The 17,282-nt window shown below is 41.5% G+C and overlaps 1 protein-coding gene across 2 annotated transcripts in view; it reads left to right on the forward strand.

Moving 5' to 3' along the window:
• Positions 1-17,282, forward strand: part of TBC1D32 (TBC1 domain family member 32) — a 123,911-nt gene that overhangs the window by 61,863 nt on the left and 44,766 nt on the right. For both annotated transcript variants that reach the window (XR_012286659.1, XM_073665866.1), the window contains exons 22-25: positions 11,879-11,998; positions 12,792-12,880; positions 13,346-13,468; positions 15,069-15,177. Coding sequence is in view for 1 of the 2 variants with exons in the window: in XM_073665866.1 (XP_073521967.1) it covers positions 11,879-11,998; positions 12,792-12,880; positions 13,346-13,468; positions 15,069-15,177 (441 nt within the window). In the remaining variant the exon portion in view is untranslated. The remainder of the gene's footprint in view (positions 1-11,878; positions 11,999-12,791; positions 12,881-13,345; positions 13,469-15,068; positions 15,178-17,282) is intronic.

A 17,282-nucleotide genomic window follows, 5' to 3' on the forward strand; every position in this document is an offset into this window, starting at 1 on the left:
GTTCAATACTTTTTCATTTTGTCATTTCTCATTACTCATAACTTAGTTTATGGACATCTATGGGTTGATTCCTTTGCCTGTGTGGTTTGAAAGGGTTCTTAACGATATCTGATGAGAATTTCATGTCAATAGCACCTTTAGAAATGTATTTATTTAGAAAATTGGTGACGTGTTCAATACTTCTTTCGCCCACTGTGTGTGTGTGTATATATATATATATATATATATATATATATATAATATGTGTGTATGTATATATATATATATATATACATGTATGCATGTGTGTGTGTATATATATATATGTCATGTGACTACCTCTTGCAGCTCATCAAGAGAATGCCAAGAGTGTGCAAAGCAGTGATCAAAGCAAAAGGTGGCTACTTTGAAGAACCTAGAATATAAGACATATTTTCAGCTGTTTCACACTTTTTTTGTTAAGTATATAATTCCACATGTGTTAATTCATAGTTTTGATGCCTTCAGTGTGAATGTACAATTTTCATAGTCATGAAAATACAGAAAAATCTTTAAACGAGAAGGTGTGTCCAAACTTTTGGTCTGTACTGTGTATATATATATATATATATATATATATATATATATATATATATATTCTTTTGCATGTTTGTCACACTTAAATGTTTCAGATCACAAAACAAATGTATATATTAGACAAAGATAAAACAAGTAAACAAAAAGTGCAGTTTTAAATGAAGGCCTTTATTTTTAAGGGAAAAAAAATCCAAACCTACAGGGCCCTGTGTGAAAAAAGTGATTGCCCCCACCTTGAAACATAAATTAACTGTGGTTTATCACATCTTTGTAATACTGAGTTCAATTTCCCTAGCCACACCTGTTCTCAATCAAGAAATCACTTGAATAGGACCTGCCTCACAAACTGAAGTAGACCAAAAGATCCTCAAAAGCTAGACATCATGTCCTGCTGCAATCCAAATGAATTCAGGAACAAATGAGAAACAACGTAATTGAGATCTATCAGACTGGAAAAGGTTATAAAGCCATTTCTAAAGTTTTGAGACTCCAGCAAACCACCGTGAAAGCCATTATCCACAATTGGTGAAAACATGGAACAATGGTGACCCTTCCCAGGAGTGGCTGGCCGGCTGACCAAAATTACTCCCAAGAGTGCAGCGACGACTCATCCAAGAGGTCAAAAAGACCCCACAAGAACATCCAAAGAACTGCAGGCCTCACTTGCCTCAGTTAATGTCATTGTTCATGAGTCCACCATAAGAAAGAGACTGGGGAAAAATGGCATGCTTGGCAGAGTTCCAAGACAAAAATCACTGCTGAGCAAAAAAAACATAAAGACTCGTCTCAGTTTTGCCAGAAAACATCTTGATTATTGACAAGACTTTTAGGAGAATACTCTGTCAACTGACGAGACAAAAGTTCAACATTTTGGAAGGTGTATCATCCAAAATGTTGAACTTTTGTCTCGTCAGTTGACAGAGTATTCTCCTAAAAGTCTTGTCAATCATCAAGATGTTTTCTGGCAAAACTGAGACGAGCCTTTTTGTTTTTTTGCTCAGCAGTGATTTTGGTCTTGGAACTCTGCCATGCATGCCATTTTTGCCTAGTCTCTTTCTTATGGTGGAACTCATGAACACTGACATTAACTGAGGCAAGTGAGGCCTGCAGTTCTTTGGATGTAGAAGGAACACAGCAATTCAGAAAAAGAACATCATACCAACAATAAAATATGGTGGTGGTAGTGTGATGGTCTGGGGCTGTTTTGCTGCTTCAGGACCTGGAAGACATGCTGTGGTAAATGGAACCATAAATTCTGGTGTCTGCCAAAAAATCCTGAAGGAGAATGTCCGGCCATCTGTTTGTGACCTCAAACTGAAGTGCACTTGGGTTATGCAGCAGGACAATGATCCAAAATACACTAGCAAGTCCACCTCTGAATGGCTTAAGAAAAACAAAATTAAGACTTTGGAGTGGCCTAGTCAAAGTCCTGACCTAAATCCCATTGAGATGCTGTGGCATAACTTTAAAAAGGCGGTTCATGCTCGGAAGCCCTTCTATGTAGCTGAATTACAGCAATTTTTGCAAAGATGAGTGGGCCAAAATTCCTCCAGAGCGTTGTAAAAGACTCATTGCCAGTTATCGCAAACGCTTGATTGCAGTTGTTGCTGCTAAGGGTGGCCCAACAAGTTATTATGTTTAGTGGGCAATCACTTTTTCACACAGGGCCCTATAGGTTTGGATTTCTTATTCCCTTAATAATAAAGACCTTCATTTAAAACTGCATGTATGTATAAATATAGAATGGTATAAAATATGTGGGGACAAGTAATATATTTTTAAATGTGAGGGTGTGGCCTGGCTGGACATGTGAGTGGAGCTGTGCTAGAAGAGCTCCTGGGATAACTAGCCTGCCGGAGGATCCACTGGGCCCCTAACTTCATAAAAAGCGGTGTTACTCCTGCTATACTCATCCTAGCACTTACCGGTGTGCATAGGAGGAGCGATCATGGCCGGAGGAGCAGCAGCAAGACGACGGGAGCAGCAGCAGGAGGGACTGGAGGCATCCAAGATGGAGCAGGCTCCTCTGCAGCAGGTACTAGAACAGGGAAGTCAGTGGCTGCAGGCACAGCACTGAGGCTGGCTGGCTTCGCTAGAAATCCAGATACAGGAGCCTGCACTGGCAATGAGGCACAGACACAAATCATTGAGGTGTCTAATCGTTTCTCTGTGCTCTCAGAGGAATTCAGTAATACTGCTGATCAGGTCTCTGCAAATTCCTGTGCCTTGCAGCCTCAGCAAGAAATCACTGCTTCCCACCATAATACTGCTCAGCATAATGAGCCCACGATAAAAAATATGTTTATGACTGTAACACAGTATGGATCTGCTTTAGCTTCACTTAGCAGTCAGATGGGAGAAATAAAAGAGGAACTTTCTTTTATGAGGCAAGGGCTACAAAAGGTTAACGACGGCACTACAGCAGCAGAGGGCAGAATCAGTGATCTGGAGGATAAACAGCTACAAATAATACAGGACTGCCAGAGACATGACAAACAAATAATGGCCCTATTAGCTAAAACAGATGATTTGGAGAACAGACTCAGGCAAAATAATATAACAGTGATTGGTGTCCCTGACAAAACTGAGAGCAATAATCCGAATGAGTACTTTGAGACATGGTTACGTTCTTTGTTTGGGACTGATTGCCTGTCTGCCCTCTTTGCTGTGGAAAGGGTGCACAGGGTGCCAACCCGGCCATTGCCACCAGGGGCTTCTCCACGTCCATTATTAATAAAGCTGCTGAACTACAAAGACACAGATGCCATCCTTAAGGCTGCCTGTGATAAAGGGGACATTTCTATTAACGGTCAAAGAATTTCCTTTTTTCCGGATTACTCCATTGAAGTTTCAAAACGTAGGGCGCAGTTTCTTGATGTAAAACGAAAGCTGTGCAGTAATACTCCATGATTTACCCTGCGAAACTTAGAGTGGCGGCTCTGGGAGAGACTTTCTTTTTTGAACATCCGAAAGACGCGCTCTGTTGGATTGATCGGAATGAGCACAGGATCCGTCAAAACCAGTAACTTTGAACCTGCATAATTAAAAATATATACCATCGGAGTTTCCCGATTGAATATTGGGGTCATATCCTTTACTGCCTTGCCTATGGCCCAGTGGACGCAACTATCCTGAGCTATATCCGAATATTGCAGGCCCCCAGGAAGTGTTTAACCTTTTTCGTTTTAGGTTGATTGTTCGCTTGCCTTGTATACGGCTACAGGATGGACTGGTGCCTTTCTTCATCCAGATTGAATGGATGGATTAATGTTTATTTGTTTAAATGTGTTTGTGGGGTTTTTGTTTCTATAACTTGTTGTCTGGTTCTGCAAATACTAGTGGTCAAGGCGACTAAGTGGAAATACTGTAAAAATGGTTATAAAAGGGAAAGGTGGGATACCTTACAAGTCACCTGTATTTTTCAAGCCCTATATAACTAGATATAATGGCTGATAAAGTAAAATTCCTTTCATGGAATGTCAGAGGTCTGAGGGACTCTTTAAAGAGAGCGGCGGTCATGGAGCATATCCGGGATCACCTGCCTGCAGTGGTGTGTCTCCAGGAAACGCACTTTGGGAAAACCAGTGTTGTGGGCATGAAATATTCATGGATAGGCCACAGCTTCCACTCTACCTTCTCCACATATTCTAGGGGGGTTAGCATCCTAGTACATAGGACTATCCCTTTTGAATTAATTGATTCCAAGATAGATGGAGAAGGCAGATTTGTGGGCATCCACTGTAAAATATTCACATAAGAAATTCTACTTGTGGCAGTCTATGTTCCTCCTCCATATAACAACATTACTTTGAAAAATATTGCTTCACTAATGAATAAGATACCGGGAGTTCCAGTCCTTTGCATGGGAGATTTCAATAATGTTGTTCATGCTTATTGGGATAGATATAAATCAGACACTGCTACAAAAACTGCCCCATAACGAAGTTTGGAGAAATACTATCAGAACTATCATTAGTGGACATATGGCGTCTCAAAAATCCTAACACTAGACAATTTTCTTGCTATTCTAAGACACATAAAACATTATCGCGTATTGATATGGTATTGGGCACAGAACATATTTCCCCCTTGGTAAGAACAGTGGAATATTTGCCCAGAGCGCTATCTGATCATTCACTCTTGCTGATTACTCTTTGTTTTTCACCCAGGCCGCTGGATTCTCTGACTATGTGGGCCACGAATCCCTTCTGGCTTCAAATTATAGATATTACACTGATTTTAAGGAAAATGACAAACGAGTGTCGCAAAACACATTATGAGATGCCATGAAAGCGTTATTACGAGGAGTCTTCATACAGGCCATTAACAGATCCAAAACTAAGACAAAACAGTTTGGGGAGTTTTTACAGGATAAAGTTAGATCTACAGAAGAGAAATTTGTACTAACCGGTGTAAAACAGGACCTGATGGAGTGGGGAGAGGCTCAAGAAGCATACACCACACATATCAAAGAAAAAGCTAAAAATAAATGCATGTTTGCCTGTTAGAACCCTCCTGTTAGTTTTTGCTATCTTGTGTTTTGCGGTCACGTGACCAGCTGCCTATACATTCCAGCTCCGCCCTTTTGGCTGTGCTGGACTTCAGTGTTGTTGACTGTTTCTCTAGCCAGGTGCTTCTGTGCCTTTCTCTGTCTGTTCGCTTGGTCCTCTGGGACCTCTAGTACATTTTTGTCAGTTTGTCTTTGTGTTCTACAACAACTTCTGTTTAGGAGGTGTCCCATTTTTGTTCCAGTCCTTAGTTCTTTTAGGGACCCCTCCCTTAATTCTATAGGTCTTCGTTCAGACTAGCCGAGGACTAAGGTGGGTCTGTTCACTAGGAACAGGCAGCCCGCTACATCGTAGGGATTCAGCTTAGTCTTACTGTAGGGACAGCTTTCCCCTATCTTTCCTTAGTACATGTTGCAGATCATAACATTGCCCAGACACACTTCTTTGAGGAGGAGGAGAAGGCAGGACACTTATTGGCCGTGATAGCAAGAGCCCAGATGGGGAGTTCTTTTATTGGTGCTTTGAAGGACAGGGAAGGCATGGTAGTAAACCAGACTGACCAGATCTCAAACACTCTGCTAGAATTTTATAAAGATCTATAAAAAAATATTTAGATTTGAGAGTCCTCAGTGGTTGATACCTTTTAATGGCTAACTTCCAGTTAGCCATTAAAAGGTATAAACCACTGAGGACTCTCAAATCTAAATATTTTTCTATCTACTGGCTAACACGGTACAAGAATATATATTTTCCCTATATCATAAAGATCTGTATACATCCAAACTGCAATTTAATAGAGAACAAATCTTATCCTACTTGAAGGAAATCAAACTAAATAGACCACTACAGCTGGAGGAGTTACCAATGGCAGTAGCCTCTATGGCTAATAACAAATCGCCAGGACTAGACGGGCTTCCCACAGAAGTATATAAGAAATTTGGAAATATTCTACTTCCCCACTTACTGGCTACCTTCGAGGAGGAGCTGAGGGGGGGAACCCTACCCCATTCAATGCAAGAGGCGGTGATAGTAGTCATACCTAAGCCAGGTAAAGACCCTTTAATATCTGACTCATACAGGCCCATATCTTTATTGTCAACTGATGTTAAAATTATTGCTAAGGTTCTGGCATCTAGATTGAATACACTAATTTCTACAGTAATCCATACTGACCAGTCAGGCTTCATGCCTGCTAGATCCACAGCTGTTAATATCTGGAGATTGTTTCTTAATCTTCAATTGCCGGTGGATGGTGATGGGGACAGGGCTGTATGTTCTCTGGACGCCGCTAAGGCATTCAATTCTGTTGAGTGGGAATATTTATGGGCGGTGTTGGAAAAGTTTGGTATAGGACCTAGTTTTATTTCATGGGTTAAATTGCTGTATGGTAGGCCGATGGCTAGAATACGGATAAATGGACACCTCTCCCCGGCTTTTGGCCTGAGTAGAGGTACGAGGCAGGGATGCCCATTGTCCCCCCAGCTCTTTGCACTGGCCATTGAACCTCTGGCATCGGTTATCCGGGAGCATCCAAGAATAGTTGGGTTTCGTAGAGGGAATAGTGAAGAGAAGGTTGCGTTATAATCTGATGACACTTTATTATTTCTGGCTAAAACTTCTGAGTCCCTTCCTATAGCAATGGAAACGATAGAAACATTTGGAAAATACTCTGTTCTGAAGATAAATTGGAGCAAATCAGTCATACTTCCATTGGATAATACAGATGAGAATGCTTCCCACTACATTAATTCGGGTTTACAAGTGATATCGGAGTTTAAATATTTAGGCATCAATATATCGGCAAAAATAAATGATTATGAGAAGTTGAATCTTGATCCAGTCTTAATTAAATTTAGAGGTAAACTAGGCGCCTGGTCTAAGTTACCGTTGTCGGTTTTGGGCTGTGCTAACCTGGTCAAAATGATCTGGATGCCACAATTGCTGTATATTCTACACAACTCCCCAATATGGATAAATCAGAGGTTTTTATTTAAAGTCAGTCAGGAGTTTTAGAAAATTAATATGGGGCAAACAGACTCCGAGAATTAAACTGGAAACATTGCAAAGAAACAAAACAATGGGAGGGCTGTAGTGCTAAGATGTTAATGGCCATCAGGAATCCATATTGGTAGCTTGTCTTTAAAGAACCCTTTAAGCACAGTAACAGTTTAGCTTATGTTAGCCTTGTACTTTCTGTAATTTTCCCAACACCTGGACCGCATAGCTTTATTATCAATGTTTAGTCTATAGTGTCACCCAGTACCACATAGCTTTTTTATCAATGTTTAGTGAGAACGATGCATGTTTATATTCGTTAGCAATATTTGGTGAGAATATGCTGTGTTTATAGAATGGTAAAACATCTGGTACCAGGAGCCTTTGGCATGTTTCATCTCCAGTGATATATTTGTTTGGTGTTAATTGAGATCTGAAGAGCTGGCCACACAGAAGAAAGATACTACACTGTGTTCCAAATTATTATGCAAATAATATTTTCTCAGATTTTCCCAAATTACCTATATGAATTGCAGTCATTGTAATTTTCCAGTCAAATAACTATTAGAGTACAATTGAAAGGTTTTTGTACAAACTGCCTATGATAACAGTATATTTTTTAAAAAATAAAACACTCAATCTGCACTCAAAATGCATGTTCCAAATTATTATGCACAGCAGAGTTTTCAACCTTTTCATTTTAATAAAGAACAAAAAAATGGTCATTTTTGAAATTATAAGCATTAGCAGGTTATTACAAACTGAAATCAAACAGTTTTCAACTCAAAACTTTATTCTAGGTGATGTAACATTTGCACATAGGACCCCTTGTTCGAAAGGAGCTTCTGAACTCTCTTGTCTATTGAATTTGTCAGGTTTTGGATGGTTTCTGCTTCAATTGTTTTGCATGAGGACCAAATACCCTCCCAGAGCTGTTGCTTAGATGTGAACTGCCTCCCGCCATCATAGACACTCCTTTTGATGATGCTCCAGAGGTTCTCAATGGGGTTGAGGTCAGGGGAGCATGGGTGCCACACCATAAGTTTGTTCCCTTTTATGCCCATAGCAGCCAGAGATGCAGATGTGTTATGTGCAGCATGAGACAGGGCATTATCATGCATGAAAATGATCTTGCTGCGGAATGCACGGTTCTTCTTCTTGAACCATGGCAGGAAGTGCTGTTTGAGAAACTCAACATACATTATGGAGTTCATCTTTAGCGCCTTCAGGGATCCTAAAGGGGCCGACAATCTCTCTCCCCATGATTCCAGCCCAAAACATTACTCCACCTCCTCCTTGTTGGCGCCGTAGCCGTGTTTGCATGGGGTGTCCATCAACCAGCCATCCTCCACTCCATCCATCTGGACCATCGAGCGTTGCACGGCACTCATCGGTGAACAAAACAGTTTTGAAGTCAGTCTTCATGTATTGTTTGGCCCACTGGAGCCGTTTCTGCTTGTGTGCAGTGGATAGAGGAGGTCGACAAGATGGCTTACGCACAGCTGCAAACCTCTGAAGGACCCTGCATTTTGTTGTTCGGGGGACGTTGGAGGCACCAGCAGCTTCAAAAACTTGTCTGCTGCTATGACAAGGCTTTTTTGCCACTGCTCTTTTAACCTGACGTAATTGCCTGTAGGAAAGAGTCCTCAATTTTCCCCTTATCAGCACGCACACGTGTGTACTGTGAATCAGCTACATACTTCTTGATTGTGCGATGATCACGATGAAGTGTCTTGGCAATGTTGATTGTAGTCATGCCTTGCCCTAAACACTCCACAATTTGTTGCTTCTCAGCAGCCGACACATCCTTTTTCTTTCCCATTTTGGCAGAAAATGTAGGCTGCTTAATAATGTGGGACAGCCTTCTTAAGTAGTCTTGCCTTTCATTGGACACACCTGCCAAACTAATTAGCACAGGTGTCTGCAATTGCTTACAGTGATATAAAGAGCCCTGACACACATCACCATCAATGAGTTTAACTGACAAACAAAAAAATTCTTACCTTATCACTCCTAAACACTTTTTGCATAATAATTTGGAACACAGTGTATATTGAACAAATAGAACCTGTCAGAATTTGTGTAACATTTGGTTTCCCAAGCACTTGTTTTCAAACAAGATATAAGCTAGTGAAGTTTTCAGCTAAGACAGAAGCCTCTTGACCTGTGGACTAAAAGGGGACGCCCTGACGTCGCAGTGTGGATTCATCCCAGGACTTTTCTCTGTCTTCGCTGTTTGCTTCTCACGGCTGATGTCTCCCGGACAGATGATGTATGTTGCTCCTGGTGAAGTTTTTCCTGTATAGTGTGTGCTGTAAGTACTTTACCTTTGTGATTTGTATTATGCAAAAGTGCACGCAATATCACACTATTTCCTATTTTCTGTAATCATTTAATTATAATAAAAGTTAATCGCCTTCTTTAAAGCCGTATCTGAGCCCTTTAAATACCTGGCAAAACAGAGGGCTTGCGGTTCCTAACCCATGGGTATATTATGTGGCGTCTCAGCTTCAACATATCCGGTGATGGGACGACCCTGGGGGGAGGAGGAGCTCAGCTTATGTTGCTACAGCATTATTTCCAATCAGATAAACTCTATGAGGTACTGGAGGCGCATGGGTTTGGGACACTTGGAGGCAAAATACCGACTGTGCTGTTATGTCACAAACTTTGGAGGATGATGAAAAAATTACAAGGAATAGAAGGTGTTTTGCAATTTTCTTCATTATGGAACACTCCATGGCTTCCAAATCTATACCAACTGGTGGGATTTGGCTCCTGGAGCGCCAAGGGTTTAAACAGACTTAATCAAGGGCTGATAGGTGATGTGATTAAGGAATTCTCACAACTGCAAAACAAATATGGGTTACCTCACTCTGAATTCTATAAATACTTACAATTTAGGCACGCATATCAGGCGGAAGGCATTGTTCTGGAAGGAGGGTACCCCGTAACTCAATAATACAGAGAATAGCTAATCTACACAGTTCTCGTGGACTGATCTCATTACTTTATAACATTCTCTTAGACATTATATTGACAAACCAGCCGATGCGATCAAAAGAGAAATGGGAGAGTGTAATGGGACCCATAAAGGAAAATCACTGGTCAGATATACTAGAAAGAGTTCCACAGCTGTCTTTAAGTGAATCCCATAGACTGTCCCATATATATGTGATACACCAGGTATACAGGACACCTCAATTCTTATTTAACATAGGATTTCGTTCAAGTCCCCACTGTCCTAGATGCAAAACTAACATAGCAGATATGCTTCATATGTGGAACTCTCCAATGATTAACAGGGTTTATTCAGTTGACGTAGAGCTTTAGCCATTAGTATGTATACTCGGATATGTTGAAGATCTGACTATTGATGAGTACAGCAAAATTGCTTCGGCACGTATGTTATACACAGCAAGAAAATTGATAGCCCAAAAATGGATAGCAGATCAGCAGCCTATGATATCAGAATTTATTGATAACGTTAACTGGCTAGTAAATTTGGAAAAAGGCATATACCGTATTTTTCGGACCATAAGACGCACTTTTTCCCCCCAAATTTAGGAGTAAAATGGGGGGTGCGTCTTATGGTCCGAACCTTACCACGTACTTGCGGTGGTGGGTGCGGCGGCAGGGCCGATGCAGCAGAGCGGCGGTGGGTGCGGCGGCGAGGCTGAGTGGATGTGCAGCGCTGCGGCGGCGAGGCAGAGCGGCTGTGGGTGCACAGTGATCTACAGGAAAACGGCCGCCCAAGCCGGCGCATGTGCCGTCTGGGAGCTCGGGCGGCCATTTTTCTGTGGATCACAGCTTCATGAAGATGGCCGCGGCCACCGGAAAGCCACACCGCAGCACCCACCACCGCTCTGCCGCACCGCTGCACAGCCGCAGCAACCGGACAGCAGCGCACACTGCTCACAGGCCCAGGACCTGGCCCCATCTGGACCACAGGCCCCAGCCAGGCTCCAGCCCCAGCACAGGCTTAGGCCCCAGGCCCCAGCACATGCCCAGGCCCCACCCCAGCCCCACCACAGGCCCCAACACAGGCCCCGCCCCAGGCCCCACCACAGGCCAAGGCTCCACTTCCGCCGGCTTCCTGAAGGACCCTGACTCCTGTGACCCTCGCTCCAACGCCCCCCAGGTAAGATACCTATTCAGACTATAAGACGGACCCCCATATTATAAAAAATATTTTTTTTCCTATTTTCCACCCCAAAATTTGGGGTACGTCGTATGGTCCGGTGATTCTTATAGTCCGAAAAATACTGTACCTAAAAAGAGATGCTATCTCTAAATTTAACAAGATATGGGGTCTATGGATTGATGGTTCTGGTTTGACATCTAGGGAACTGGGGAGATTTTGCCTCGGCTTGCTTTGAGTTACATTTATATGATGCCTCAAATTAAACTTCTTTGAAAATGAATAAAAATGTTATTAGTAGTTACACAAGTTATATGTCATTGGATTGATAATTGTTACTATGTTCAAATATTTGTTCATCTAATTATGCTGGTTTTGCCGAGCCAAGATGTATAAATAACTCCTGTTTAATGCTTCTCAAGGTTGGGGGATGGAGAGCTGTGTTTCTCCAATGTTTGTCTGTTTTATTTTTTTATGTTTACCTTTGTGAAAATCTTTATAAAAATGAATAAAAAACATTTGATTTAAAAAAAAATAAATAAATATATAAATATATATATATATATATATATATATATATATATATATATATATATATTCTAAATATGTTTTTTATATATTTAACCATGTAACATATATATCAAAGTTTATAGATTTCTGATTTTTCTTCTAATTCTAGTCTTTTGTAGCCTTGATGAACCTGCTGTCATCCTACCATGCTGTTTATGAGCTACTTGGAAAGCAACACTTGCCATCAAAAGAAGAATACTCTCTCCGTGAAGTCCCTACATCTTTTGTTGTGAGTAAAGGCCCCGTCACACTTAGCGACGCTGCAACGATCCTGACAACGATACGACCTGTCAGGGATCGCTGCTGCGTCGCTATGTGGTCGCTGGTGAGCTGTCAAACAGGCAGGCTCACCAGTGATCAGGGGAGCAGCGACATCGTGGAAAGAATCTTTCCACGATGTCCTGCTCGGTTACCAGCCTGCTGCTGAAGCAGGAGCAGGCTGGTAACCATGATAAACATCGGGTTACTAGGGGCACACGCGCACCTAGTAACCCGTTGTTTATCATGGTTACCAGTCTGCTACGGTGAGCGGGAGGTTACCGCTCACTTTAGCAGGCTCGTAACCATGATAAACAACGGGTTACTAGGTGCGCGCGTGCCCCTAGTAACCCGATGTTTATCATGGTTACCAGCCTGATCGCTGCTCCCGCTGGTCACACAGCGATGTGTGCTGACCAGCGGGAGGGCAACGACCAAAAAATGGTCCAGGACACTTTGCAGCGATCAGCGACCTCACAGCAGGGGCCTGATCGCTGCAAAGTGTCACACATAGCGACATCGCTGGTGAGGTCGCTGTTGCGTCACCAAAACCGTGACACAGCAGCGATCTCACTATGTGAGACGGGGGCTTAAGAGAAGGTTGTAGAAATGTTTGCTTATCACTATCAACTCTGAAACCAGGGAATTGCCACAGATCTTTTCCACCAATATATAAATGTATTTCTGTATTTTTAATCTTGATTATAATTTCTCATACAACAGAATAAATAAATTATACTAATTGTCTTTTTTTCTTCTTCCAGGATGTATTTGATCGTCTTGTCATTGTAAATTCAGTCGCTAAAATTAATTCTTTGTTTAACTATGATCAGTCACACATATTCGGCTTAAGGTAAGGAAACATTATGTGCCTGCTTTTCTATGAATCTTGTAGCAATTATAGAATATCATACAGCGGTTTTGTTTATTGCAGATTATTGTGTTTTTAAGATGATTCATAATCAGACGGATTTCTTTAATTTAGGACAAATGTTCGATATTCTTGCAACATAAGATTGCAGCTACTATTGCTCCCACTATACACAGGACATGGCCATATATGTGATTCATAGTATACCGCTCAGATGTTGGTTCAATAGTAATTGTAGATTACATCAACTAATTAGCAAATGACTATTGTACCAGTGACTGTTAGAAATTGTTCCATTTTTATCTTATTTCTAAAGCTTGTTCCACGCCAAAATGCACGGATGTAGGTGATCTGTACTAGCGTGTTTTTTGAAGCTTGTATAGAGAAGTATTAATGTATTAAAATAAAGTGATGATGCATAGGATACGCATTTTCTTTCTTTTTCAGATTATTAAATGTCATGTGCTGTAGTCTCGATACTCTGTTACTACTGGAGTCCCAGTACAAAGTATGTGAAATGCTTTTTAATGCCCAAAGGGAAAACATTACAGACTCAACCACGGGTTCACAGTAAGTGGCAGAAAAATACCCATATTGAATAATATATGAATACAACTGTGGTAAATGAAAGGAGTTGTCTCATCAAGCCAACCTGTTTCTGATTGCCAGAGTCTGGCTTCTGAAATGAAAGGTCTATTTACACTGCACGATTATCGTGAATGAGTGTTCCACTTTCATGATTATCTTGCCATGTAAACAGGCTGCTGATCACTTGTTCTTCAGGTGAAATAATTTTTTATGCTACACAACAGACCATTGTTGGCAGCACAACAGGACTTGCGCCACTGGGAACAATGGCAGCCTGTGTGAACAGAGCAGTCTATTTCAGATCATTCAGTGCGCATCTGAAGCTGGGGTGGGCAAGCATGTCGTATAAAACTGCACATTGTCTAGTATAAAGCCCCTGTCTCATATAGCGAGATCGCTGCTGAGTCAAGGTTTTGGTGACGCAACAGCGACCTCACCAGCGATATAGCTATGTGTGACACTTTGCAGCGATCAGGCCCCTGCTGTCAGGTCGCTGATCGCTGCAGAATGACCTGGACCATTTTTGGTCTTTGCCCTCCCGCTGGTCAGCACACATCGCTGTGTGTGACCAGGGGGACCAGCGATCAGGCTGGTATCTATGATAAACAGCGGGTTACTAGGGACACACGCGCACTTAGTAACCCGCTGTTTATCATGATTACCACTCTGCTACAGTGAGCGGTAACCTCCCGCTCACCGTAGCAGAGTGGTAACCATGATAAACAGCGGGTTACTAGGGGCACACGCGCACTTAGTAACCCGCTGTTTATCATGGTTACCACTCTGCTACAGTGAGCGTTAACCTCCTGCTCACCGTAGCAGAGTGGTAACCATGATAAACAGCGGGTTACTAAGTGCGCGTGTGCCCCTAGTAACCCGCTGTTTATCATGGTTACCAGCCTGATCAGGGTCAAGTCCACCACATGAGAGCCTTCTCTGTTGGTGCCTCTTCTTTCTGGTTAGGAATCCCAAACTAGATACTCCTACCAGTGCTGACATAAAACTAATAGAGGGGGGTTGCCTGTTCATAATTAAAACAAAACAGCTCGTTGCTGAATTGTGTTGAAATAGCAAAGCGGATAACCCCCACCGTTTCTATCCCCACTGCTTCATCACTGATGCTCCAGAAGTGAAACCCAGTTGGCGGTCCCATTGCAGTAGTAATAGAGTGCCATACTGCCATGTCATAGTTACTGTATAGTCAGAGCAGTGGGGGATTTACACATTTGTAATGGTCTGTTTTATTATTTCCGGCAACACTTTAAAAATATTAATTGTCATTTCTTTTCCCATGCACATTTTCTTGACAAAGCAGTACATAATATTTTGTGTCAGTATTGTGCTGAGGCAATGAACTGTATGATAGTGTCATCATGGAAGTAGGGGGATTTTGGAAGCAGCAGGACATTTAATACAAAGTATTTCAGGATAGGGATGCTGATTGTGCTGGAGACTGTAAACTCTCCCTTTATTGGGATATTGTTAGTGTAGTCATAGTCGTCATGTCTTTAGTGATACTTACCCATTACTGTACCTAAATGTGCTCATTGCATTTACTGGTATCATTTACATTCACTTGCAGTAATATTATTATAGATGGACTGTCTGTGGAGAGAAACCATATTCTGGTGAGGATGAATGTCATCGGAGGACCACGTGAGCGTGTTTTACCATCTAGAATGTTGCTTCAGGTGATTAATGCCGTCATACATTTCTGGATCACCGATTGTTAGAACAAGTTGTAAATTATACTTCTGCTTACCAATATCTAATTACTCTTTTAGACCTGACAAATTAGCAAATATGACATGTATTAAGGAGATCTGGGGTAATCTGAAAAGAAATATGATTTTTTTTTTAATCATACCTGGAAATATCTCTTTAGCTCCGATTTTTTATCTCAGCCTTAAAGGGAATCTGTCAGCAGGTTTTTACTATGTAATATGAAGACAGCAGGAGATAGAGGCTGAGACACTGAATTCAGGGATGTGTCACTTGCCAAAGTACTTGCTGTTGTTTGTTTACTAACTGAAGGATTTATCACTCCCCCTGTGATAAGCAGCTCACTGTCTATGTACTTTGTACATGGAGAGCCTTGTGTGGGTGGGGTTAGCTTTCTCAGCTCTGCTTCATTTTAAATCTAAAAGCTCTGATTGTATCACAACGACTGCGCCCAGTAATCTAAGTGATACATCAATGGATTCAGCTTCCCTTTGCCTACATTATGCTGCTCTCAGACGAGATAGCAAAAACCTGCTGACAGATTCTCTTTAAGGAGCTTGATTCACATGGATTCTCAAAGTTTATGAGGGGAGTTTATGAAGGGTTTTATGCCAGTTTTTTGTCATCAAAATGTTGCAAATATTGGGGCATGCTGTTCTTGCGCAAAAGTGTGGCTTATGCAAACATTGAATATATGAAGTTTGAACTGCATTACTGCTATGTAGAAAGTACTTATACATTGATTCTTGGAGTGCTTCTTGATTAAATTGTTTGATCCCATCTGCCAATGACAGAGGTCTGTTTGTATGGGAACCTACACTAACAGACTTGCGTCTTCTGGGCTTATGCCTACAAATTTAAAAGGCAGGCAGGATCAAGCTCCAATTAAAAACAGTCTTTGACAGATGGATCAGCCAACATGGAGGCAGCCACTTACCCCCAACTATTTACTGCTATGTGCGAAACTGACAAGCATGTCCTAGCCAAGTGACATAAGCGTACAGATGTAGGTTGCTCTGACTGCATTGCTATACCATACACATACAAAGAAATACAACTTTGAGTTGACTAAGGTATATGCAAACATTGAATATATGAATTACATTACTGCTACTTAGACTGTGCACATTTTCACAGTAATGAACAGCTATCTTATGTGTATGGGCTGCGTAAGGGATCATTTACAGCTTTAAGGGTCACCCTTCTATAAAAATAACATTTATCAATAGCTCAAGTGGTAAATCTTAATGTATTTTACTCACTTACATAGCGCCATTAATTCCACAGCGCTTTACAGACCTTATTATCACTGTCTCCATTGGGGCTCACAATCTACATTCCCTATCAGTATGTCTTTGGAGTGTGGGAAGAAACCGGAGAACCCAGAGGAAACCCACACAAACACGGGGAGAACATACAAACTCCTTGCTGATTTTGTCCTTGGTGGGATTTGAACTCAGGACCCCAGCGCTGCAAAGCAACAGTGCTAACCACTAAGTGATAACCACTGAGCCACCATTGTTCATAGTGACATCAATTCTAAATATTGCAGCTTTGTGAATGGCTATTCCTTAGGAATGATGCTAATGGTTTATATTGCTGTTCCATGCACAGTTGCCAGATTTACACAGAAGGACCACAGCTGTTGGAGAACCTCTGACCAGCTCCATACAAGCCAATCAGAGATCTTTTATTGGCCTGTTTAGAAAGGCCAACCAAAATTCTGTACGCACAGAACGATAGTTAGTACGATTGTTCTGTGAGCATACAATGTCATTCTATCGGCAGCACATATCCTGTTTACACAGGACAATGTGCTGCCGATAACAATGATTTTTAAGACTGCTTAAAAATAGTTGCACCCGATGAACGAGCATTTACTCATTCACCTGGTGTTTGCCAGCCTGTTTAGAAGGGTTGATAATCAGGAACGAGTATTCATTGACCGATTATTGGTCTTGTAAATGGATATTCAGTCCATGAGCTGCGAAATAAAAGGTTACAGTATTGTAGATTATTTTAAAAGAACAAGCAGATTAGAATTTACAAAATTTCCATGAAAGCTGTTTTGCTC

Source organism: Phyllobates terribilis, unplaced genomic scaffold (genome assembly GCF_046119375.1).
Source record: "Phyllobates terribilis strain yellow unplaced genomic scaffold, ASM4611937v1 Scaffold_2__4_contigs__length_985480577, whole genome shotgun sequence".
NCBI lineage: Eukaryota > Metazoa > Chordata > Amphibia > Anura > Dendrobatidae > Phyllobates > Phyllobates terribilis.